The following is a 26,253-nucleotide window of genomic DNA, read 5'->3' on the forward strand; positions in this document are numbered from 1 at the left end:
AGTCTTCTGTCCATTTTTAAATTGGGCTATTTGTTTTTTGTTGAGTTCTTTATATATTCTGGATATTAACCCCTTATTAGATATATGATTTGCAAATATTTTCTCTCATTCCGTAGGTTGCTATTTCACTCCGTTGTGTCCTTTGATGCACAGAGGTTTTAAATCTTGATGTATCTGATTTATCTGTTTTTATTTTTGTTGTCTGTGCTTTTGGTGTCATATCTGTTGAGGGTACTTTTAAAAACTTCATTTTCTGGGACTTCCCCGGTGGCGCAGTGGTTAAGAATCTGCTGGCCAGTGCAGGGGACACAGGTTCGAGCCCTGGTCCGGGAAGATCCCACATGCCGTGGAGCAGCTAAGCCCGTGCGCCATAACTGCTGAGCCTGTGCCCTAGAGCCTGTGAGCCACAACTACTGAGCCCACATGCCACAACTACTGAAGCCCACGCGCCTAGAGCCCATGCTCCACAACAAGAGAAGCCACCGCAAGAAAAGCCCGTGCACTGCAACGAAGAGCAGCCCCCTCCCGTTGCAACTAGAGAAAACCCACGTGCAGCAACGAAGACCCAACACAGCCATAAATAAATAAATAAGGAAAATATTTTTTTAAAAACTTCATTTTCCTATAGTTTGTTGCCATATAGATATGACTGATTTTTGTATGTTGATTTTGTATCTTATGGCCTTGCTAAGTTAACTTGCTGGTTCTAGTAGCTTTTGTGTAGTCCATAGAACTTTCTACACACGTAACTACATAATCTGAGAATCATGACAGCTTTACTAGTTCTTTTCAAATCTGTATGCTTTATTACTTCATTGCACTGACTAGGATCTCCAGTACAATGTTGAATAGAAGTAGTGAGACAGGCATCTTTGGCTTGTTCCCAGCCTTAGGAGGAAGCATTCAGTCTCCCATTATTAAGTATGATGCTAGCTGTTTTATAAAGTTTCCTTCTATTTCTGGTTCACTGAGAGTTTTTATTTTCAGTGGCTGTTGAGTTTTTTCAAATGCTTGTTCTGCATCTGTTGTGCTGATCATAAGATTTTTCTCCTTTATTCTGTTACTATGATGGATAACATTGATTTCTAAGAGTAAACGAATCCAATTGGTCATGATATATTACTCTTTTTATATGTTATTCATTTCAATTTGTTAAAATTTTGCTAAGGATTTTTACTTTTATGCTTATAAGGAGTATTTGTAATTTTCTTTTCAAGTAATATTTTTGTCTTGTTTTGGTACCAGTAATATTGGCCTCATACAATGATTTGGGAAGTGTTTCTTTTCTATTTCCTGGACCATGTTGTGTAGTATTTTTTTTTTCTTAAATGTTTGATAGAATTCACCAATAAAGACTTCTGGGCCTGGAATTTTCTTTGTAGAAAAGTTTAACTAAAAATTTAATTTCTTTAACGGGTATAGTAGGGCTATTCAGTTTACTTTTTTCTTATCAAATAAGCTTTAGTAGTTTGTCTTTTTCATGTAATTTGTCCATTTCATCTAAGTTGTTGAATTTATCAGCAAAAAGTTGTTTGTAATGTTTCTTTATACTTTTAGTGGCTGTAAGAATGTTTACCCGTCTTTCATTCCTGACATTGGAAATTTGTGTCTTCTCTTTTTTCTGATTAGTCTTCCTAGAGATTTATCAATTTTCTTAATTGTTTCAGTGAACCAGCTTTTGGTTTCATTGATTCAATCTATTGTTTTTCTCTCTTCTATTTTGATTTGTTTTTTATTTCTTCCTTCTTTCAGTTTAATTTGCTCTTCTTTTCCTAGCTTCTAAAGCTTGAAGCTTAAATCACTGATTTTAGACCTTTCTTCTTTTCTAAAGCATTTAAAGCCATGAATTTCCCTATAAACACTATTTTAGGCACTTGGGCCGAGCCCGGCGGGGCATGGCGTCCGAGCAAGGCGGTCGTCGGCTGGCGGCCAGTGCTGGGTCCCGCGCGGGGGCAGGGGGGATCAGCTGCGTACCAGGGCCGAGGGCCGGCGGGTGGGACCGTCGGGCGGGCCCTGGCCCGCGCTTAACCCGCGCGATGCTTTTCTCGCTCCGGGAGCTGGTGCAGTGGCTGGGCTTTGCTACCTTAGAGATCTTCGTGCACCTGTTGGCCCTGCTGGTGTTCTCCGTGCTGCTGGCCCTGCGTGTGGACGGCCTGGCTCCCGGCCTCTCCTGGTGGAACGTGTTCGTGCCGTTCTTCACCGCTGACCGGCTCAGCACCTACTTCACCACTATCGTCTCCGTGCGCCTCTTGCAGGATGGAGAGAAGCGGCTGGCCGTGCTCCGCCTTTTCTGGGTTCTCACGGTTCTTAGCCTGAAGTTCGTCTTCGAGATGTTGTTGTGCCAGAAGCTGGTGGAGCAGACTCGGAAGCTCTGGCTCGGCCTGATCGCGTCTCCGGTCTTCACTCTCCTGCAGCTGCTCATGATCCGTGCCTGCCGGGTCAGCTAGGCTCGCAGAAGATAAGCTGGAATGCAGGACCCCAGGCTGAGGTCCCACTTCTGCCGCACCAGAGGAGAAGTCTGGGTCTGAAAGCCAGCTTGTGCCCTGCTGGGTGCCCAGCTGCCTCTCTAAAAGTCATGTCTGAAATTGTTCCCTCAGCAGGGCTGAAAAGAGCAGCCTTGATTCTTAAAATGTATTCCCTCTTATTTCATACTTTGAATAGCTAATCTTGAATTGAGATCCTGAGAAGGATCCTGAGAAGGCCAGACAGTCCTGAACTCCTCTGACAGTTGGAAACTGCATATAAGTAAAATGTCCTGATGGGCTCTGAGTATTTTCATGGATCCTGGGAAAGTACCCACTGTGCAAAGGCTGCAAAGCTGGACTCGGGATCTCCCCTGGCCAGCAGTGCTGACCTGAGAGCTTACTGCCCCATCCCCCCAGACAAGACTTCCTTAGATGCTTGAGCTCTAAAAAGTGTAAACCAGCTTGTGTCTCCTCCCCAGTTGCCTTGGGAAGGATGGCTCTTTCTTCATTCCAGCCCAGGCAGACAGGAGTATGTTGAATAAGCATGATTGGGACCCTATCTGGATATCTGTCGCCTGAGAAAAGAACTTTCTTTCAACGCACTGCTTGTCTTCCTATCCCAGCAGATTGCAGTGTCCGACTTTTCCACCACCTCATGGCCGGCACTGTTAGTGCACCTGAGACCTTTAGGCGGCCCTAAGGGACCAGAGAGGAACAGGTGCTCTGACGCGCATAGCCATTGAGACCTACACATGGGAAGTTTGCAGATGGTCTCAGGCCACGCCTGTTGGCCTAAGGGCTTTGGTTTGATGCCAGTCAGGTGCCAAATGAGAACATTTGCTGAGATAAAAATAAAATAAGAGAATGTTTTGCTGAAAATAAACAAACAAAACCACTATTTTATTTAGTTGTTTAAAAATATTATGTATTCTATAAATTTTGATATATTGTGCTTTTATTTTCATTCATTTCAATATATTTTCTAATTTTTTGTGATTTTTTTCCCTATAACTTATAGGTTATTAGAAGTGTCATGTTTAATTGCCACATATTTAGGGATTTTCCAGATATCTTTCTGGTATTGGTTTTTAGTTTAATTCTGTTGTGATCAGAGAACATACTTTGTATGACCTGAATCCTCTTAAATTTTTTTTGAGATTTGTTTTGTGGCTCAGAATATGTTTTAGTTTGCTGAACATTCAACATGCATTTGAAAAGGATGTGTTTTCTGCTGTTCTTGAGTAGATTTTCTATCATTGTCAGTTAGGTCAATTTGGTTGATGGTGTTTTTCAGGTCTTCTGGAACTATACTGATTTGCTGTCTACTTGTTTTATCAGTGATACAGGGCAGAGTGTTAAAATCTCCAGCAATAATTGTAGCCACTTCAGCTTTCTTTTGATTAGTGTTCACATGGTTATCTTCTTCTATCCTTTTACTTTTAATCTATCTGTATCTTCTTGTTTAAAATGGGTTTCTTAGAGAAAACATACAATTTTGTGTTGCTTTTATCCAGACTATCTTTGCCTTTTAACTGGAATGTTTGCATTTAATGCAATTATCAGTATGATTGGGTTTAAGTTGACCATCTTGCGTGTTTTCTGTCTCTGTTCTTTGTTTCTTTTTATCCTCTTTGCTTGACTTCATTTGGACTAAGAGAATTTTTTATTATTCTATTTTATCTCCACTATGAGCTTGTTAGCTTTTTACCTCTTTGGCTTATTTTTTTTAGGGGTTGCTCTAGGTTTTACATTATACATTTTTAACTTACCATAGTGTATCTTCAGTTAGTCTTATACTACTTCATGGATAGGCTAAGAACCTTGCAACAGTATTCTTCCATTTATTTGCCTTCAGCAGAAGATTTCTAGGTCCTTCACTGCTGCCTCAAGTTCAACCACTGTACCTGAGAGGAGGGTGAGTGAGTAGTCCCTAAATAATAAAATTGAGATTTCACAGTTCGTAGAGCAGACATTATAAGATTTGAGCAAATTATATTAAGTTGAGACCTGAAAGCACATATAGTCTTATTTTTCTGGTTCTGTGGTTCAGGTGACTAAAAGGGTGAGGAAATTTCAGTATAACAGAGACAGGTAAAGACTGGGCTATAATTAGTAGGAGCCTGCCAGTATCAATTTGATGCCAGTTAGAGTAGAAGATTCAACTTAGTACCTTATATAAGAATCAGGGATCATATTGGGAATCTTTGGTCTCCTAAACCCTAGCAGAACTAAGTTCCTCTACCTGTTAGCATCCTTCTGAATATGAAGACTATTTGTCCTGTTTCAACCAAAGCCTTCCTCTCTCTCAAGCCATAAACTCAAGGACTTGTTACTTCCCAGCACTGAAGTGTTCACTAGCCAGCTCTCAGTTGTGAGTTGGGATCATTAAGACTTGCATAGCTGCTTTAGGCTCAGAGCTCATCTCTGCACTTCCCCTTTTAAGGATCTATCTCTAGACAAGAATGGCCTGTTCTCTGGCAGCTAAGTTATCTGCTCTGTCATTGAAAAATTTTTGGACAACCTGTCCACAAATATGGAAGCAACTTCACTAATTTTCTTTCTCAGATGTTGAAATTGTAAACACTTGAAAGGATAGTAATACCTGTATGGTACTTGGATCAGTAAGATTTATTCAGTGTACCTGGATACTTATGTTTAATTCCCCTGAGCACTGTGAACTGAGCCGTATGTGATTCAGTTTCTTTATCCTGTTTGCTTAGACGTTCAAGAAAATCCTTGGGCTATGCAGTACTTTATAGGTTCAGTTGCATTGATTTGGGAGGGAAGAGAGAAGGTAAACATGAACTTGACATTTCTTGAGCGCTCATTCAGTGCCAAACTTCCCATTTTATAGATGGGAAAAGACAAAGCCAGAATTTGAATCTGCCTGACTCAGCATCTGCTTGTGCAGCCTTTGTGATGGGTCGCATCTTAGATGTGATTGGGTTTAAATTCTCTTCCCTATTGTAAAATTGACAGGGGTGCTGGTATATAGAGGGAAGAGCAGACTGGATGATACTGTAGAAAGCTATGTCTTTAGGGTCTTTTGTTCCTTCTGTTTCAGTAAACTCTTAATATGAGTGGAATCACATTGATAGGTTGGTGTGTAGTGGCGGTCCTGTGTCTGATTTGGCCTTTAGAAAAACATAAAGCATTCATGTAACTTGATTTTTTTTTTTTTTTTTTTGGTTTGTTTGTTTTTTTGCGGTACGCGGGCCTCTCACTGTTGTGACCTCTCCCGTTGCGGAGCACAGGCTCCGGACGCGCAGGCTCAGCGGCCATGGCTCACGGGCCCAGCCGCTCCGTGGCATGTGGGGTTTTCCCGGACCGGGGCACGAACCCGTGTCCCCTGCATCGGCAGGCGGACTCTCAACCACTGCGGCACCAGGGAAGCCCTGTAACTTGATTTTTTAATATACAGTTTGGGAAGCAACAAAATCTTTTGCCGACAGATGTGAAAAAGTCTATGAAGCAGATTAGGTCTGGCTTATGAACGCTTATTTTCTTTCCCCGGTAGCTAGATTTCAGGCTCCTCCCACCCCTGAGGTGTATAGAGACCAAGTCCATACATGTTGACTACAGTCTGCACACCATTTACCTAGAAAAACGTTTGAGAGCAGACTTGAAACCTATTTTTATACTCTATTGTTAGGTAACAAAACCTACCCCCAAACTTAATGGCTTTAGAACACAGCCATTTTATATTTGCTCATAATTCTGTGGCTCAGGAATTGAGGCAGGGCTCAGCTGGGTGGTTCGTCTCTGTGTGGCCACAGGTGGGGCGTTTCATGAGATTGTAGTTGTGGGTGGAACATCTAAGATGGCTTCACTCACACGACAGGGACCTTGGTGGGCGTGGCTAGGAGGCAAGGATCTCTCCCTCTCCAAGTGGCTTTCTCGTCACTTGTCTAGCTTGGGTTTCATTACGTGGGAGCTGGATTCCAAGAGCAAGCATTCCAAGCAGTGAAAGCAGAGCTGACGTTCTCTTAGGGTCCAGCCTCAGAAGTTACTTGCTGTCATTTCCTCCGCATTCTGTGGGTCTAAATAGGAATCTGGGCTAGGAGAGGGGCCATTGCAGAGAAGCCTGTGGGATGGACAGTATTGTTGTGACTGACTTTAGATATATAATTTATCATTGAATCCTTCCTCTGGAGAGCTTGAGCCCCACCCCAGGCCATTTCAGTCAGAATCTGCAGAAACGGTGAGGTGAGGTGCTCTTAGGGAAGTCCCGTGTGTGCTCTTCTAAGCACTCAGCCTGGCTCTTTCTGGCTCCTGCAACATGGCATACGATGTGCGAGACCACTCCCTCTCCTTTGAACCATAGTGATCAGAGAAATTGAAAATAATTTAAGCACTGTTTCATTTTTTTCTAGAACACAGTCCTGCTGTGTAAAAATATCATCTGTAAAAATGTCCCCCGTCTGTTCCCGCACACACTGATGTTTAGTACTATTTTTTTTTATGATACTAAAAAGTATGGTGAATTCCCGGTACACACTTGGTCTTCTGTGTCTGGGTCTTCTGTGATAGCAGAGCATTAGACTCCAGTAGTTACTGAGTTGAACCATTAAAAATGGCACCACTGCTGCTGAGTGTTATCTGTGGCAGTCAGAATTGTGATCCTATGGATCAGACAATTGCACATCCCTGTTAAGAATTCAGAAAGACATGTGATCTTGCATCTGAACAGGTATAAAATTAGATTCAGCCTGAAAAGTGGCCTAAACATTTTTAAAGGAGAAATTTTTTTAAAATGTGGAGGCATATTTAGAATGCCTTGAATAAATACAATTTACTTCTCTGCAAATTACCTTATTTAGAAAGGCCTAAGGCAGAACCCCTTCTGATTTTGAACCATTTAAAATATAGGACATTTACTTTTATCATTTTCAAAATAGGAACACACAAATTTTACTCTTCAAACTACTGGAGTTAATTGTACATGAGAGTGTTGTAGTTCATGAAGTGCTGAACCATGAGATTCAGCATGGGATTCTCCCTATACATTTGGCCCTCTCCGTCCACAGGTTCCCAAAGCATGGATTCAACCATGGAAAAAATTCCAGAAAGTTCCAAAAAGCAAAACTGGAGTTTGCCACTCACTGGTAACTATTGAATATTTACATAGTGTTTACGTTATATTAGGTATTGTAAGTAACCTAGAGATGATTTAAAGCATATGGAAGGATGTATGTAGGTTTTATGCATCTTATGTAAGGGACTTGAGCATCCATGGATTTTGGTTTCCGTTGCGGGGGGTGAGGGTGTCCTGGAACCAATCCCCTGTAAATGGATACCGGGAGTGACTCTCCCTGTAAGAGGCGTGGATTCCCAGGCCCTCCTCTCCTGAAGAGGCTGTGTAATAGATCTCTGGTGGGACTTTGGAATCTATTTTTACTGAGTATTCTGGGAGCTTCTTAGAAATGCAAAGTCATGGGCCCCATCCCAGACCTTCTGAATCCATATCTGGGATGGGAGGATATCTGGGGTGTCTGGGTTTTAACAGGTTTTCCAGGTGATTCTTACACTTGCTAAAGTTGGAAAAGCACTGTTATAGAGAAATCTCTTTCTTAGTTCTCTGCCTGAAAACTCCATTTCTACTAGAAAGTATCCCAAAAGATTTTCACTTACAGAGTTGTACAACTATCACTAAAATCCAGTTTTATAACACTTCCATCCCCCCAGAAGTTACATTATATCTGTTTATAGTCAGTCCCTGCTCAGTCCCACTGATCTGCTGTCCTGGATTTGTGTTTTCTGGGAATTTCTTATAAATGAAATCATATAATATGAAGTCTTTTGCATTTGGCTTCCTTCTTTTAGGTTCCTGCATGTTGAGCGTGTTGTTCCTTTTTAATGCTAAATAGTTTACCATTGTATGAACTTACTGCATTTTGTCTATCCATTCACCAGGTGGTAGACAATTAGACTGTTTTTAGTTTAAGGCAAATATGAATTATGCTGCTGTGAACATTCATGTGTAAGTTTTTATGTGGATATGTGTTTCCACATGGCAGGTCTTTGTTTAACCTTTTAAGAAACAGGCTTTTCCAAAGTGGTTGTACATTTCAGCAGTGGATGGGGGTTCCAATTCTCTCACATCCTCAAAACACCTGGTATTGTCAGTCTTAGGAATTTATAGCTATTCTAGTAGGTGGGTAGTGGTATCTTATTGTGGTTTTTTATTTGCATTTCCCCAGTGACTAATGATGTTGAGCCTCTTCTCGTGTGCCTAATAGCAATTCATATATCTTTTTTGGTGAAATGTCTACTCATACCTTTGCCCATTTGTTTTTTACCAGGTTGGCTGTTCTCTTACTGAGTTTTAAAAGTTCCCTGTGTATTCCAGATATGTGATTTGAGAATGTTTTCTCCCAATATATGGCTTGTCTTTTCAGTTGCGGCGGAGCACAGGCTCCGGACGCGCAGGCTCAGCGGCCATGGCTCACAGGGCCAGCCGCTCCGCGGCATGTGGGATCCTCCCATACCGGGGCGCGAACCCGGTTCCCCTGCATCGGCAGGCGGACGCGCAACCACCGCGCCACCAGGGAAGCCCTATATGGTGTTTTTTAAAGAGCAAATATTTTAAATTTTGATTGAGTCCAGTTTATCACTGGTTTTCTTTTATTGATCATGCTTTTGTTGTCATATGTAAAAAGATCTTTGTCTAATCCAAAGATAACAGAGATTTTCTCCTGTGTTTTCATCTAGAAGTTTTATAGTTTTAGTTCTTACATATGTTTCTATTCCATTTTAAGTTAATATTGGGGTATGGTATGAGGTAAGGGTCTCAGTTCCTTCTTTTTTTTTTTTTTTTAAAGAACGACTTGTACATTCAATTGTCTTAGCCGCATTTGTTGAAAAGACCGTTCTTTCTCCCCACTGAATTCACTTGGCAAAATCAACTGGCCATAAATGTAAAGGATTATTTCTGGACTCAATTCTGTTCCATTGATTTATATGACTATCATTATCTTGGTTACTTACAGCTTTATAGTTAAGTTTTGAAATCTGGTAGTGTATGTTCTTCGAATTTGTTCTTTTTCAAAATCTTTTTAGCTATACTAGGTCCTTATATTTCCATCTAAATTTTTACGATCAGCTTGTCGATTTCTACAAGATGGTTATCTGTTTTTGAATCCTGGTGTTTTTCATTCAGGAGTCTTTATGACTTCTCAGAGAGAAACTGAACCTGACTGCTCTTTGAGAGGTTATAATAAATGGTTCCTGAGAGACACTTGATGTACTGGCCTCTCTCCAGGTTAGGCAAATAGCGGGTTGAACAGCTAATGAGAACACAAGCCAAGGCCAACTCCTGAGTAGCGATGACTGGGGTGTTTCCCTTCACCTCGATGGCTCACCAGTAGTTGGCACTCCATAAATACATAATGGGAGTAAGAGACCATGTACAATAAAGAACAGTTGAGGATAATGCCTTTATCTTCCCTGTTCTTTTTGAGCCTTCCTTATTTTAAAGCCACCTTTGTAGCCATGAGTTGTGAAGCAGCCTGGCCAAGCCTGGTTCCCTCTGCGTTGAGTTAACAGCAGCTTCGTGGTTTTATCAGATTTTTTTCACCTGTTCTTGCTTAAGCCTGTAACACATTATCACTCAAACCAGACATTCTTTTATCTTTTCAGAAGCTTGCCAGAGGAAACTCTGGTGCTTCCCTTCATCAATTTTACTTAGAGGAAGATTATATCTCTGGCCTGCAAAGGATGGCTGTTCATCTTTTAACATTTTAAATGTGTATTTCTTTTGAACAGGCCGCCTTCCAGACTGTAGTTCTTATCTTCCTTCTCTTTCACTAGGCCTCTTTGGGCCGGATTTGCTTAAACCCAGCTAATGTTTATTGAGCATTTGACTGTATGCAGGGTATCATTTTAGGCCCTACTAGATGTGCAGAAATGGACAAAACACGGTTCTTGCCCTCATGGAGCTTATGCTCTGGTCAAAGAGACAGTGTGTAGTAAAAGTACACAAATAGCTATAGGAGGGAGCATATTAAGAGATGAGGAGGATCTCGGGGTTGAATGGAGTACTGTTTTCCAAAGAATCTGCTGTGAATCAGAAACTACCTTTGCTGCATATTTTAAAACCCAGATCATGACTTTCAGAATTTAATCCTTGGAAGTCCTTTGCAATCAACCTTGCTGGGTAAAGGACAGGCGCCCTCGTCCTGTTGACTTACTTTGCTGCCATTGATTTTACAAGGATCAAATTGTTTAATGGACATTCTGCTTTCCCTTGGAAAAAAGGGCTGTGTATATAACAAATGAACCAATAGTGAGATACTTATAAATGGAGTAACACAATATTTTAAGCACCTCATCTGTTATTTAATATTTTAATCTTCCAGGGGAGCTTAACATGGTTCTCTTTCATCCATGGGTCTCTTGAAAGTGGGATTTTTTTTTTTTTTTTCCCTCCAACATTGCTTAATACTTCCATCTGAAGGAGGCGGTGGCAGAGGATTTGAGACGGTGATTCTGTTAGCTGCCTCCCCTGTCCCTTTCTGTATTGTGGGAAACCCTTGTCTTTACCAGAACCTCTTGGCAGGTGTCCTGATTGGATCAGTGGTCAGTGCTTGTCTGGTGACCTCATGGATTCAGTTAGGGACGTGTTCTTTGAGTACCTGTTGTGAGAGTTTTGTTTATTTCTTTGTTTTTAATCTAACCCACACCCATGCAAAATAGATTCCCCATGCCAGAACCAGAATAACTCTGGCCAGGGCTCAAGAAAAACCTGGTAACTGACTAAAATTAAACACATGAACTCTCCCTGCCCTTTGCACTACAGTTTTTTATTAGGTATTCTTGACTGTTTTTTTTTTCCCCTTAGGAGAAGGCTGGGAAGTGGACGCTTGAGTCATTATCCTAGGCATAGAGAGGGGATGGATGAGTGGGGAAGGTTACTGCTAATAAGCATAGGTGGGGCCAGTGCAGGTTTTTACTGGATCTAAGATTTCTTTTTTAACCTAGCAATAAAGATTCCACGACATTATCAATCACTGGCTTTATCCTAGGCATCCGTATTGTGGTCCTAACTTGACTTTGAATGTGAACCGTGTTGCACCTGGTGCCTATAATCCTGCCTTGCTCTTTTGACTAGGCTGAATTTTCTCTTTAATGATCTCCCTGATTACTCCCAGGTGGAGAAGGTGGTATATTTATCCCTGACACCTTTCAGATTATAGTCGATCACACAGCCCTGAGAAAAGGGCACTACCTGAAGTTGGTTTTTATTCTGACTTGAAAATAAATGTCTTGGAAATTAAATCGCTTTCTTTGCTGGTTTTACCTTCCTGCTGGGGTAGTAGTAGTGTGGGAGTGAGGTTAAAGTCCCCTGAAAAAGCATGTGTGTACAGATAGTAGAGAACCCTGTTGTGGGACTTTTTAAAACATCATGAGCCCCTTAGAATTTAATGTTTGCATTTATCTGGACCTCAAGAGTTTTTTATTTTTATCCAGAAAAATGAAGCCTTTCAAATATACAGAACAGTACAGAAAATAATATGGCAAGCATCTATGTGCCTATCACCAAGATGAAATGTTTAATATAAACACCCTTGCTGTGGATTTATCTGTGCTGTACTTACATGCATCTCCATGATTTTGTGTGTGTATTAAAAATGAATAGATAGAAAGTATCTGTTTCTTTGTAACTTGGCTTTTTTGGTTTTTAATTCAGAGTTGTGTTTTTGAGATGTATTTGTGCAGATCCAGCCCATTTATTTTAACTACTTTGTAGTGTTCCCTTGATATGTGGATAAATATATCTCAACTTTTTCATCTGTCTGCACAGTGAGGGACAGTTAATTAACATACCTGTTCGTTTTCTAATTGTTGTTGGTGTATTAGGAGGGGTCCTGTTGACTTTCTTGTGTGTAGATCTCACGTCTGGCAATTTTACTGAGCTTATATTAGTTCTAGCAGTTTGTAGATTCTCCTGCCTTTCCTAATGCAGATAATCATATCACACTTGTGCTTCTTCCTTTCTGGTCCTTATATCTTTTGCGTCTTTTTCTTATTGTGTTAGTGTGCTAGGACTGCCATAACAAGGTACCACAAACTGAGCGGCTTAAACAACAGAAATTTATTTTCTCACAGTTCTAGAGGCTGGAAATTCAAAATCAAGGTGTCGGCAGGGTCGATTTCTTCTGAACCTCTCTCCTTGGCTTGTAGATGGCTGTCTTCCCTCTGTGTGTGTATCCTAATCTCCACCTCTTATAAGGACACTAGTCATATAGGATTAGGGCCCATCCTAACGACCTAATTTAACCTCAGTTACCTCCTTAACTGCCCTATCTCCAAATACAGTCACACTCTGGGTTACTGGGTGTTAAGACTTCAACATAGGAATTAGGAGGGACACAGTTCAGCCTGTAACACTACGCTGGCTCAGCTGGCTCATACACCACTGAATGGAAGCAGTTATGGTGGGCATCCTTGATTTGTTCCTGACTGCAGAGGGATTTTAAAGAGAACATTCTTAAAATTTCACCACCGAAAGTGATCGTTGCTGTGGCTTTGTAGATGCTTTTCACTGGGTTAGAGAAGGTCCTTTCTGAACCTTCTTTGCCCTCAGGAATGGATGTTGGAGTTCCAACCTCATGAGGGCCTGCTTTCATCCGTTAGAGCTCAGAAAACTTAAATGCCTGGCTTTCCTCACAGCAGGGTCCAGAGAGATGACCTGGGCCCCATCCAAAGGCTAATTTGGAAAAGAGCAACTTGAGGACATGGAGGCGGCATGTTGACACGGTCAAATTCTAGCATGTAAATGGCATCGGGGATGGGGGGTGTGATGGTGGCGTTTTTCTCAGCTGTCCCCGAGATGGGAGGCTCCTCATTGGTCCATTTGTGGTATGGTGTTTGGCCTTGTCCTCAGAAGCTTAGCTTCCATGTTACTCTGCCACTGTAACCTTTTTTCTTCCAAAACACCATGGTCATTTTCTGCTGGGTGCTGTGTTTTGGGCCAGTTTGTCCTCCCTTTCCCTCTATTTGGGTATGCTCTATAGTTCTTTCCTAGGTTTTTGAGTTGGACACTCTCAATAATGATTTTACATTATTTTTATTTTCTAGTATATGCATTTTCCACAACTTTTTAATATAAATTTATTTATTTATTTATTTTTGGCTGCGTTGGGTCTTTGTTGCTGGGCACGGGCTTTCTCTAGTTGCAGCGAGCGGGGGCTACTCTTTGTTGCGAGCGCAGGCTTCTCATTGCAGTGGTTTCTCTTGTTGCAGAGTATGGGCTCTAGCCACGCGGGCTTCAGTAGTTGTGAAGTAGTAGTTCTTTTCAGGCTCTAGACCACAGGCTCGGTAGTTGTGGTGCACGGGCTTAGTTGCTGCGTGGCATGTGGGATCTTCCCGGACCAGGGCTCAAACCTGTGTCCCCTGAATTGGCAGGCGGATTCTTAACCACTGCGCCACCAGGGAAGCCCAGCATTTTCCACAACTTTATTGAGATACAATTCACATATAATTCATGCATTTAAAGTATACAATTCTTTTTAGTGTATTCAGGGTGTGCAACCATCATCACCATCAATTTATCCCAGAAAGAAGCTCTGCACCCTCCACATCTTCTCTCTGCCCCGCCTGCCCCAGCCCAAGTCTCCCAGAATTAGGCAATCTATCAATACTTCCTGTATTGGTTTGCCTGTTCTAGTATATGCATTTTAAATTTCCCATAGGTTCTGCTTTGCTGTCCCACAAGCTCTTTTAATCCACAGATGAATTATTTTTTTATCCCCTTGTATTGTTTCTTTCTAAAAATCACTTTGACATTAACATAAGAAGCCTTTTGCTAATTTAGTATTCAGGATTCATGGCTGTAGAATATCTAGTGAAAATATTATTCTTAGATCTTTTGGTGAGGTTGGCAATTCCATTTCCTTAGATGATCCAATACAAATGCATACTACTTTCTGCTCTAAGTAGTATGGAAATGAGATCCCCTGAAAGAAATGAACTAACTCTCCCTCAAATGATCTCCTGGGGACGGACTTCTTTCCGTAAGTTATTTGGCTGGGAACCATATTAAATCATTCATTAAGTTCCTCCAGTTCTTTCATTCTTTTTTAACCCCCACATTCATTGCCATATTTAATTGCCGTGATACAGACATTGGTTTTATGTTTATAAATGTATAAGATATATTTTTTTCTTTTTCCCAATTTGTTATTTTGAAAGATTTAAATCCTACAGAAAACTTAAAGAAGAGGGCAACGAATACCTATATTCCCCTCACCTAGATTTAGCCAATTAACATTTTGTCGTATTTGAACTCTTTTCCATCTCACTCCCTTGTCTCTTTCATGTATAATTTTTTCTGAACCATTTAAAAGTTAAGATGTAGGGGCTTCCCTGGTGGCGCAGTGCTTAAGACTCTGCAGTGGTTAAGAATCCGCCTGCCAATGTAGGGGACACGGGTTCCATCCCTGGTCCGGGAAGGTCCCACATGCTGTGGAGCAACCAAGCCCGTGGGCCACAACTACTGAGCCTGCGCTCTAGAGCCCGCGTGCCACAACTACTGAAGCCCGCGTGCCTAGAGCCCGTGCTCCACAACAAGAGAAGCCACTGCAATGAGAAGCCCGCGCACCACGATGAAGAGTAGCCCCTGCTCACCGCAACTAGAGAAAGCCCGCATGCGGCAACAAAGACCCAACGCAGCCAAAGGGAAAAAAAAAAGTTAAGGTGTAGACATTACTGTATACGTATTTGCAGGATCTGTCAGACTGTACTGTTTTTGGAGTCTTGCCCTTGGTGGATTGTTTCCCTCTGTGTTTTGTAATTTTTGACTGCAACCTCATCATCAGAGTAGGAGGCGCAGGCCTGCAGCTGCAGACCTCAGGAGAGGCTTTTCTTCCTCTGTAGCACAAGCAGACCAACCTCCCCCCAACCCTCACTTTCTCTTTTCAGTTCTCTTGGTTTCTGGCACTTGGGGATTTCCAGTTCTTTCTTTTGTTCTCCAATAGTATTAGGTATTTGTAGCAGTAGGGTTTTCTGGTTTTCTAGGCTGTCATATTACTGTAACTGGAAGTTCCCCTGGTTTTGATTTTGGGAATTGAGACTTGGCACTTCAAATAATTTTTAAGTCTTAGGTTTACTCTCCTGTGAACTTTCAGCAAGTGACTCAAGTTGGTATCGTTCTCACAATTTAACAAGTCCAGGATTCTTGGCTCCCAAATCATTATTAATCCTGATTACAAAGATCTTACCGGTTATTTTTTCTTAATGATTGGGGGTTGGAGAAGGGATGGGGTGGTGAAAAGCAGCAGGGAGGATGGTGAAGTCGTTAAATTGTAGAAGCCGCGAGGGCCCTGTTTTGCTTAATTTTCCGGTTCTTAAGGGCATCAGTACATCAGCATTTAAATGTGTCAGAATGGTTTCCTTTTCTATATGATCAAGCTAGAGCAAAGTGTTTACATTTTAAAAGATGAAAAGAATCGGGGTTCATTCCCCTGCTGAGGCTGTAGTTTGAAGGATTTATGACTTTTTAACATTTTCTTTTTTTAGACAGGATCTTATTTTCAACAACAGATGGAAACAGCTGTGTCTAGAGCATGTCCCCTTCTGCTTCTCCTGAAATTTACTAGCAAATAATGGTTTAGAAGCTCTGAAAACTGAGAGAACCCCGTTTTGACAAACCTAGGGCTTGGATATGATGGGTGTGAAACACTCAGTTTTTTTTAAAACTCTATAATTTTTAGTTTGCAAATTTGCACCTGCTCCAATGTCACTTAGAAAGCATCTCTCTCTGTCTCTCTCTCTCTCTTTTTTTTCCCCTCTCCTCTCCTTTTGGTCCACTTGACCTACCTCTTTTTCCCCCACATTACCCATTTGGATTATCTCAATCCTAATATTTCATGTAATGCCACGATTACTATCCCAAGGAAGGAAGGGATGGTGTCTTTAGGCACAAATGGCTCAGAAATATCAATAAACATTTTTGGTAATTGATTAAGTTTACTTTAGTTTTAGAATTAGAAGATAAAGTTTTGTGATTGAGAGACCTCTATAGACTTTTGATTTTTCTTCTCTACAGTAAGTGGTTAGACTAAATGAGTAGTTCTTAACTAGGGAAGTTTGGAATCGTCTGAGGAACTTTTGTTTAACTTTTTATTTTGAAATAATTATAGATTCACAGGAAGTTGTAAGAATAATGGAGTGGTCCCTTGTACCTTCATGCAGTTCCCTTGCAATGGTATATCTTATGTAACTGTGGCACAATATCAAAACGAGGACATTGGCATTGGTACCTTTGGGACGATCCACAGACCTTCAAATTTCACCACTTGACATCCACCCGTGTGTGTGTGTGTGTGTGTGTGTGTGTGTGTGTGTGTGTAGTTTGTGTAGTTTTATCACATGTGTAAGTTGGAGTACCAGCCACCACAATCAAGCTATAGAATATTCCATCACCACCAAGATCCCCAGTCCTTCCCTTTATTGTCATACCCATCCCTTTCCCCCCATCCTTAACCCCTGGCAACCACTGATCTATTCTCCATCTCTATAATTTTGTCATTTTGTTAATGCTCTATAAATGGAATATACAGGCGTATAACCTTCAGGATTGGCTTTTTTCTTTTCTTAAAAAAATATTTATTTATGTATTTGGCTGCACCGGGTCTTTGTTGCGGCACGCGGGATCTTTAGTTGTGGCATGTGGGATCTAGTTCCCCGACCAGGGATCGAACCTGAGCCCCCTGCATTGGGAGCGCAGAGTCTTAACCACTGGACCACCATTTCCAAGTTGTGGTGTATATCAAGAATTCATTCCTTTATTGTTTTGTTTTCTTTTTTTGTTAAGTAGCATTCCACAGTTCGGATGGACCACAGTTTGTTTAACCAACCTGAGGAACTTCTAAAAAATACTTGTTTGCTGGCACAGCCATAACACCACCACCATCACGACCCACCCCAAATACATCTTTTTTACTATGCTTATTTTGTCATCATATTTCTTTTCATCTTGCCACTCTTCTATCCATCCATCAATCTTATTTTTCGACGCATTTCAAAGTAAATGCAGACATCTGTGTACTTTCCTCTAAATATTTCAACACGCATACCATTAAATGGTGTTCAGTATTTGTTTATAGTTTCTCTTGATATAAAATTTGCATACAGTGAAATGCACACATTTGAAGTATACATTCACTGAGTTTTGACAGTGTATACGCAAGAATGATGTAAGCCCCCATCAAGATAGAAAAATTACATTACCCTGCCAGCCTCAGCTTGTGGGTCAGGAGAGTTAGAGTGGGGCCCAAGCGTGAGTCGTTTGTAAAGGTCCCTAATTTTGAGGAAGCTGATTCTGATGTATGCCTTTGTAAAGAACCCTACTGACCTGACAAAGCCGCCTTCAGGCCAGCAAGCATGTTTAAGGTGAGGCCAGGTCTTCCGATCTCACAAATGTGAGTGTCCCTCCTCCTGCAAGGCCGCCTCCACCCTCAGGCAGATGGATCCTCCAGAGACAGTGAAATTAAGAGAGTTATACAGTGAACGTCCACATAACCACCACCCAGACTCTACAATCAACATTTTCCTGTATTTGCTTTATCACAAACTCTTCGTCTGTGCAGTCCTCCATCGGCCCGTCTTATCGTTTCGATGCATTTCACCAAATGCAGTTTTAATCTCTCCATGATCTCCTCTGTGGCAGATACTGCTCCGTTGTGGCACCAACTTTTAAAATTAAAATAGAGCTGGTGACCCATGGGAAAATGAGGAGAATCTTAGCCTGCAGATGGGAAAAGCGTTTTCGTTTGCTGCCATCAGGGATATGACACGTGTGTTCCCGAGGCTAGACATCCTGTGACTTGGCTCCGCGAGGCGTCTGTTCTGGAAGTGAAGGAGGAACCTCCTGAGGAAACGGACTTTTCTTTTCCTTGAAGTCCTGCCCTAGGTAGGCCAACTGCCTTCCTGAAGCTCTATTCATAGATCCCAGAGGAAATCTCGGGGATTTTTATCTCACTACCCACCTCACCTTATAAAATTCAGTTAGTTTGGGTGGGTGGCTAGAACCTTAACATTAAACACCAAATATCTAAATATATGTGTAAGGTGGGAACAGAGGGTCAGAAAAGAATTATATTCTCCAACTTGACGACTCCAGCTGGAGAGACGAAAACTGCAGCCATCAAGGGCTACTTGTGGGCCCAGAGGTCTTCCTCTCTTTGCATCTGTAATTCCCATCACAGGTGTGCCTTGTGCTGCAAAACACAGCGCAAGTATTGAATAAGCAGACTTGACTCACAGAAATAGAGTTTTCCTCGTGCGCTCAGATGATGTCTTTTCATTTCGTGCATTGGGATGACATGCCACATTTTCAAGAAAATCTAGACTTTAGAAACGATCCTTTAGGGGTTTCCTGATTGCTCTGGGCTCCTGGGCTCCCTGTGCAGGCTGCCTCTGCTGTAGCATCGTCCACTGGCTTGTTTGGCTTGTCCTGGTAGCTCACTCACATTCTTCTGTTACATTCCCTTCGGTGGCCAGCGTCTTCCCAAGCCCAGCTCAGAACTTTGCTTTTCATTGAATTAACTTCCTTCAACCCATAGGTTTGCTTCCATTTAAAATCATTTCTTCCCTCCTTGTTGACAGTTCACTTCATACCCCCTCTCCTCCCAGCAGGACTACTTAGTGCCCTCTGGATTTGGGGTTCCTGTGGAAATGGCAGAGCCCTGTGCAAGATAATCGGCCTGCTGTGTGTTTCAACAGCATAGCGTTTTCATGTACAATTTGTCTTCCAGGGTGTGAAATGCCTTGTTAACTGTATTGATCCAGAAATGTGGTTCCTGGTTTGGAGAAGGAAAATAAAACCCAGCAAGTGTTGTTGTGAGGGGCAGTGTACTTTCAGAGGTCTGGTTCTGGAAGTCCAGTCATGGCCTTCCAGGGAGAAGCTGACGCCCCTTTGCCTTCCTGATTCCCTGGGTGTTCTGCCGCTGCCTCACTGGCCTCCGTGAGTCCAGGGATAAGCTAGGCACTAGCTCTTGGTCTCTGGTCTAAGATCCTGGGCAGAGAGAAAGCGTGGGGAGGGCACAGCGGGTAGAGCTGGCACAGAGGAGATCACTGTGGGCTTCTCAGGTCTTGTGCTGTATTTTCAGCCCCTATTCTGATCTCTGAATCAGGCACATCTACTTAAGGGTCCAGAATCATTGCTCTTTACTTTAAGAAGTGATTTAATAATTTACCAGTCGGGCTTCCCTGGTGGCGCAGTGGTTGAGAGTCCGCCTGCCGATGCAGGGGACACGGGTTCGCGCCCCGGTCCGGGAAGATCCCACATGCCGCGGAGCGGCTGGGCCAGTGAGCCGTGGCCGCTGAGCCTGCGCGTCCGGAGCCTGTGCTCCGCAACGGGAGAGGCCACAACAGTGAGAGGCCTGCCTGCCGCAAAAAAAAAAAAAAAAAAAAATTTACCAGTCAGTAATAGCAGCGTTCTTTGCTTCCCTGACCATCACCTCCATGCCCATCCTGTGATGGCATTACTGCATTGGTTCCTCTCCTGATGTTAATTCCACTGGGGGATTGGCCTCACCTATTCACGTGGAGCGTTGCCTCTTCTGGAGCGTGAGACCAGCTCTGTAGCCATGGTGCCTTGGCTTTCACTGCCCCCATCAGCTGGACAGTCTCAGCCCCTCCTTGTCACTCACACCTGGCCTTTCATACTGGTCAAGTCCAAACAAGAGGGTCTGACTCTCTTCCTGGTCGGTTCTCCTGTGTAACTCTCTTGTTTTAGAACAGTAATTAAAGGAGGAGGGTGTCTGGATGAACCTATTATTGTGATCTTATCAGCTTCCCAGAGCAAATGCAGAAAGAAGGCTTTCTAAGTGGCAGAGCGGGTGGGCCGATGTCCTTGTTCATTTGTAGAGCTGGCTTCCCTGTCCCAGCAGGCAGGGCCAGGTGTTGTCCCGTGCTGCATTGATGGGAGAAGAGAGTTGAGAAGTGTGGGAACGTCATTTGGGTTTTTGCCCCTTGCTTCCATTTTAGTGATTTCTAAAGGAACTATTTCTCTGGTCTGAATAAAGTGGTAGTGCTGGCTAGCTAGAACTAAGTACCACCCCTCCCTTTGTGCATATTCACTCCACTTTCCCAGTCCCCGACCTGGGATTTAGAATTTCTCCCTTCTTGTGCAGAACCAGGGTCCTGATTGAAGGTTCTGGGTGTCTCTTGTTGGGAAGAACTTGGTCCCCAGCACTTGCCGTGCTACTGGGCCAGCTGCAGGTCCTGTTCTGTCCTCAGACGGTGAGGTCTTCTTGGAAAGGCTGCAGGCTTGATGATGGCACAGCTGCTCCCTCTGGGAGAGAGCCTTTTCCTCTGCCCACAAAGCCAAAGGCATCGTGGACCCACCAGCTCCGTCTGGAGCAAGAAACCCCTTCCTGCTGGTCTCTGGAGAGTCACTTCTGCTAGATAGGCATGGGAATGTTGCTCATGACCTCTTCAGGTGAGCTTGGAGACAAAGGATCTTGATTTTACAGAAGAAAAACAGCATAAACACGTAGCCTGTAGGGGGTGATTCTTGCCTTTCCTACTGAACTGAGCTTGCCCTGGGCAAGTCAGCCTCGCCTCTCACTGGACATACCCTGGAAGGACCAAGACCGTGTCATTCGCATCGCAAGCTTTGGGGAAAACAAGTAGTGTTTCTGCGCCGGTATTTCCTCAGTAAAGACATTTGCCAGCCAGTGACCCAAAGCCATCCCGGAGCTGCTCAGAATCTAGATCCATTCCTTTGCTGAGCTGGCAGGTTATATTTATATGTAATGAGGACTATTTGCTGCTTTAGAAAATTTTGAGAGCTGCAGCCATTTTAGCTCTTAGTAGCTGCTGGTTATTTCTATGGGTCCCCCTCCCCATTTCACTTCAGAAGTCTTTTTTTTTTTTTTAATATTTGAAATAGAACGATCCATAAAGATGAATTAGAATCTTCCTCTTCAGACGTCAGGGCTTGAGGAAGTTGACTGTGAAAGGATTTGTCTCCTTGCATAGGTCCCAGTGGCTGTAATGTTAGTTCATGTGTCCGTCTGGCGGCTCTGGTCAGAGACCCTGGAAATAAGGTGTTGGGCTGAGGGTTCCATCATTTTCGATGACAGTACTGCTCATAAGTTCTAGTGGTTGTGGCCAGAACAGGTTTGAAAGTCAGGTATATAGTTCTGTCTGATGTCATTGTTTACCTTTCTTGGTAAAAGAATGAACGTGGCATTAGCACTCTTTAAAAAGGGTGGGAACTGTATCCTTGTACAGACTTAAAGGGACTGAAGTGCACAAGTAGTGCGTGGGAGGAGAAATTGCCACCTACTTGTCTCATGGAAGAGACCTTTAATACCACTAAGTTCAACCGTCCACTTTGGTAAGTCCCTTGAGAAGCAACTAGAAAACCCAGTGTTCTCCGGCTCTGGTCGTTTTATTGTCAGAAAAAGAAGGCAAACAGGATTGCAGCACACAGACGTCCTTCATTTGGTAGCTAGACAAAGTGAGAATGCGTCAGGGTGTCTCCTGGTTTACTGCTTTGAGAATCAGTTTATGTCCTCCCGTTCGTTCAGAGGTAAAACTTCCCGGCAGGCGTGCCTGTGGTTCTTGGAGTGACACCCCAGTGAACGTGTGAAGTGTTCGGTCTTTGAAGGGCAGGCGAGAATCCCCTCATGAACCGTGGACTAAGCCTGCTTGAGGACGGTCTCGGGAAGATGACACTTGGCTCCGCCTGTTAGACCCCTGGCTTTCGTTTAAACTTTTCACTTTTCTCAGGAAAACTTTCCTCCCCCAGCACATTTATTCAGTCCTGTGGCATCTTCCCGTTCAGTTACTTGGCTTGTTGGAACTCAAGACTTAGGGATCTTGTCATGATGGCATTTCTCCGTACAGAGTCCTGATCTGTGTTTTCTTTCAGATTTGGTTAGAATCTCCTGGGGTTTTCCTTCATTCAGAATCCGATGGCTCCAGGGCTTCTTTGAAAACCCTCCTCCCTGTCAGCCGCCTCCATTTCCCTGCTCCTTTGACTCCTGTGTAACTCGAATGCTTGTTTTGTGCTTATTAATGCCAAGCAGATTTCTGATCTAAAGAGAAATTTAGTGGGTTATTCCAGAACAAATATAGATGGCGACAGAGTTTTGTTTTATTGTTTGCTCAGCAAGAATCACCAGGTTTGATCAATACCTGGAGATTTTTTTTAATGATTTTTTTTGATGGGGGCAGATTTTATTTTTTAGTTTTTTGGTTGCACCGCACAGCTTGTGGGATCTTAGTTCCCCAACCAGAGATTGAAACCGGGTCCTCAGCAGTGAAAACACGGAGTCCTAACCACTGGACCACCAGGGAAGTCCCTTTTTAATGATTTTAAATGATTTAATTTGGTCCTTGATTGAGAGGGACTTGAGGAAGACAAGCGCCTTCAGCCCCAAGACTAAAGAGCCTTCCCTTAGCTGGGAGGTTGGCCGGTTCAGGGCAGCAGGATGGCCCAGTTTCTTCTGTTCTTTCCTCTGCTTTCTCTGGGTCTCTGTCAGTTTGAACCTTCTTCTAGTTCAAGTTCCATAGTCAAAAGCGTTAGGAAGTGGGATTGAAAATAACTTTACAGGAGAAAATGAAAACTTCATAGACAGGATTCATGACCCCACAGACCTCAGGATGGTCATCCACAGCTGCTTTGCAAGGAAGTCGGTGGAGTTGGTGCTGCCTGCCTGCCTTGGGAAGCGCTATTTTAGCCTTGAGCTGAGTATGGAGGGGGTGGAGGCCAGCACCACTGTAAACCCCTCAGCAAATGTGGGGTCTGAGAGAGAAGAACCTCTGTTCTGCCCCTCTCGTCCTGTAAGTACTCTGAAACTTGACCTGCCCCCTTCCCTTTTCTTTCTCTGCAGGAGTGTATAGATCTGACGATAGCCTGGGGCTGTCCTGTTAGGTGGGCTGTTCTCATCAGCTGTGCGCAGCTTTTTCCTTTTTTGGCTTTCAGTAGCAGTGTAGCAAGGGGCCCTCTGAGAATAACACCACAGTCACAATGAAGTCCAAGGATTATTTCCCCATACCTGCTGGCCCAGCAGCACCGCAGGCAGCAGAGGCTGAGGAAGAAAAGCTGCCAAAGACCTCACAGAAGAGTGAGAGAAATGGTTAAAGTTGGGGGCAACCTGAAGGGGAATTGGAGCCCTCCTGGACAGTGGGGGTCCCAGCCCTCCGTGTTGCACTTGAGCACAGAACAAGCAGCAACTCTCATCATGCCGCTTTGGACAGAAGTGTTTGGATTGAGTTTGATAAACCGGTAAGACGTTAGATAGCAGTAACTAGTAGGACTTATGCTTGCTTTGGGTGCAGCTTTGGCGGGTTGGAGCCAGGAGAATTGTCCCCTTTCCTTTTCTTCTTTAAGTAAATCAAGTCTCTTCACCCAGAAGATGCACCAGGCTTTCTGCACACCTTTGTTGAGGTTTTCAACCATGCTGGTTTTCCCTTGTTCTGGTTCTGAGCTGCTGCATCCCAGGGGCTGCTGCCTGCTAGGCTTTTCACGTTTGAATGTAAATGATGAGATACTGGCCTTGATCTCCAGCTGCGCAGCATTTGGGAGCTGTGAAGGAAACCCTCAAAATGTCCCAGACCTGCTGCTGCAGGAAGAGCCCGCTCTCAACTGTCTTCAGGTTAAACACTGGGACTCATTAGAGATACTTGGCGGTTACCTTCCCCATTGCAGACTTGGCATCAGATATCCGTGGGATTTGAAAAAGAACAGCGTAATACATCAAGGTGAATTATAATAAATCTCTGGTACTGTGAGGATGTCAGAAAAAACTAGAGTCTTTTTATTTTGTTTGTGGTGAAATGGCTTCGATCACCTAGGAACCAGTTTTTCTGCCATCAAAAGACTCTGGCTCTTGAAGTTTGTTCTTAGGTCTTATTTGATCTTCCCAGTTCTCCATGTGAGTAGGGAAGTATTTGGAGCTCAAAGCTTGAGTTTTTTACTTTCCCTGTAATGACTGGAAGTTGCATAAATCAGTTTTTTTGTTTTGTTTTGGTCACGCCACACAGCTTGAAGGATCTTAGTTTTCCCACCAGGGATCGAACCCGTGCCCCCTTGCAATGGAAGCGTGGAGTCCTAACCACTGGACCGCCAGGGAATTCCCATAAATCATTTTTTAAATTTTATTTATTTATTTTTGGCTGCGTTGGGTCTTCATTGCTGCAAGTGGGTTTTTCTCTAGTTGCAGCAAGCAGGGGCTACTCTTCGTTGCGGAGCGCGGGCTCCTCATTGCAGTGGCTTCTCTTGTTGCGGAGCACGGGCTCTAGGCACGCGGGCTCAGTAGTTGTGGCTCGTGGGCTCTAGAGCGCAGGCTCAGTAGTTGTGGCGCACGGGCTTAGTTGCTCCGCAGCATGTGGGATCTTCCCGGACCAGCGCTTGAACCTGTATCCCCTGCATTGGCAGGCGGATTCTTAACCACTGCGCCACCAGGGAAGTCCCCATAAATCAGTTTTAAAATGGAGTAAAGATCTTAGGCTGATAGATTTGACTGCTCTCCCCTCTCCTTCAGGCTGGCTTTGTTTCATCTGACCCTTGGAAGTCATATTGTTTACGTTCCTTCATCTCTCCCGTCCTCCTCATTTCTCCCATCTCTCTTTTGCACTTACAAGGTCTAGTGACGTAGAGTTGGGACAGGGTTATATGACTAGATAGCCTGGGTAAGTTAGGCTGATCCAACCTTGCCTGGGCCAGGAGTAGGGGGATAAGTTCTGTCTACACATTTGAGCACCAGGACCATGAAATCCACACTAGCACACCAGCCTCAGAGGAGGAGTCCAGACACCGGGATATTAGTCTCAGCTGTACCCTTGGTTTTGGGGAAGACTTCTGAGGTTGAGAAAATGAGGCAAGAAGATCTCAGGAAGGCTGCCCAAGGGTGGCCTCCTTTCAGGGGACACAACGAATTGAGACGTGCAGTGACACTCTGGTGTTCCCGCTGCAGCTTCTGTGATGCCTTAGTCAGAAGTGACCGAAGGAGGAGGACATTGGAAAGTATGGGAACTTTGCAATTGATCCCTGTACCCAAGTATAACTTCCACTTCCCCAGCTTTCTTAACAGAATTAATCATCTTGCCATCATCTTGGTTTAAAGTGTTAATTCAAAGAATCAGCTTTGTCATAGCTTCTGACCTGGCTGCGGCCTTTTAATGAAAATTGGCCTAAGTTCAGTATTACGGTGAGAGGCTCCCCTTCTGAAGAGCCTGGCTGCTGAGACAGTGGAAGACACTGGTTTGTATTGTATTTCCCTCAAGTTAATCTGTGAAACATAAAATTAGGTTATACCTTTGACTTGACAAAGTGTCAGTATTCTCGCTGTTACACTGCTTAGAAGGATCTAAGCAAATGTCTGTTCAGTGACTTCAAAAGAATCGAGACAGTTTAAAGAACCTGCTTTGACAGACCTGTTATATCTCATTTATAATAACATACTTAGAACCTTATTTGTTTAAGAGCATCTCAGAAGAAGGTAATGCCTTGTAGTTGTTCCATTAGGAAGCAGTTGGGAGGTTAGGGTATCAGAGGCAGACACCCCATGTCTCTTCAGAATATGCATTTCTTAGTCGTGTGGGAAATACTGCTCCCTCCATAGAACCTCTCTAGGCTTCTCTGAAGGCAGTTGGAGAAGTTCCCTCCTACAGCGGCTCAAGGTTAATGCTTGGACCTTTTACTAAAGTTGACAGTTGCTGAAGTGAGATGAATTGTTTATCAGAAAGGGTTGATTAAAAGAGCTAAGTAGGGCTTCCCTGGTGGCGCAGTGGTTGAGAGTCCGCCTGCCGATGCAGGGGACACGGGTTC

At 43.4% G+C, this 26,253-nt stretch overlaps 2 protein-coding genes across 4 annotated transcripts in view; both read left to right on the top strand.

Annotated features, from left to right (window-relative positions):
* ZNRF1 (zinc and ring finger 1) overlaps positions 1-26,253 on the top strand; it is a 103,222-nt gene that overhangs the window by 28,360 nt on the left and 48,609 nt on the right. For 2 of the 3 annotated variants that reach the window (XM_028477617.2, XM_028477615.2), the window contains exon 2: positions 7,493-7,570. The exons of the other annotated variant lie outside the window; for it this stretch is intronic. In XM_028477617.2, the coding sequence (XP_028333418.1) occupies positions 7,493-7,570 (78 nt within the window). The remainder of the gene's footprint in view (positions 1-7,492; positions 7,571-26,253) is intronic. 3 annotated transcript variants of the gene reach the window in all.
* Positions 2,037-2,447, top strand: LOC102990227 (transmembrane protein 203-like). Its single transcript, XM_007102265.2, has one exon. It carries the CDS (start codon positions 2,037-2,039, stop codon positions 2,445-2,447), a length of 411 nt encoding a protein of 136 aa, XP_007102327.2.

This window comes from Physeter macrocephalus, chromosome 17 (genome assembly GCF_002837175.3).
Source record: "Physeter macrocephalus isolate SW-GA chromosome 17, ASM283717v5, whole genome shotgun sequence".
Lineage (NCBI taxonomy): Eukaryota > Metazoa > Chordata > Mammalia > Artiodactyla > Physeteridae > Physeter > Physeter macrocephalus.

Coding starts and splice junctions, on each gene's coding strand:
- LOC102990227 (XM_007102265.2), top strand. CDS start 2,037: ATGCTTTTCTCGCTCCGGGAGCTGGTGCAGTGGCTGGGCTTTGCTACC.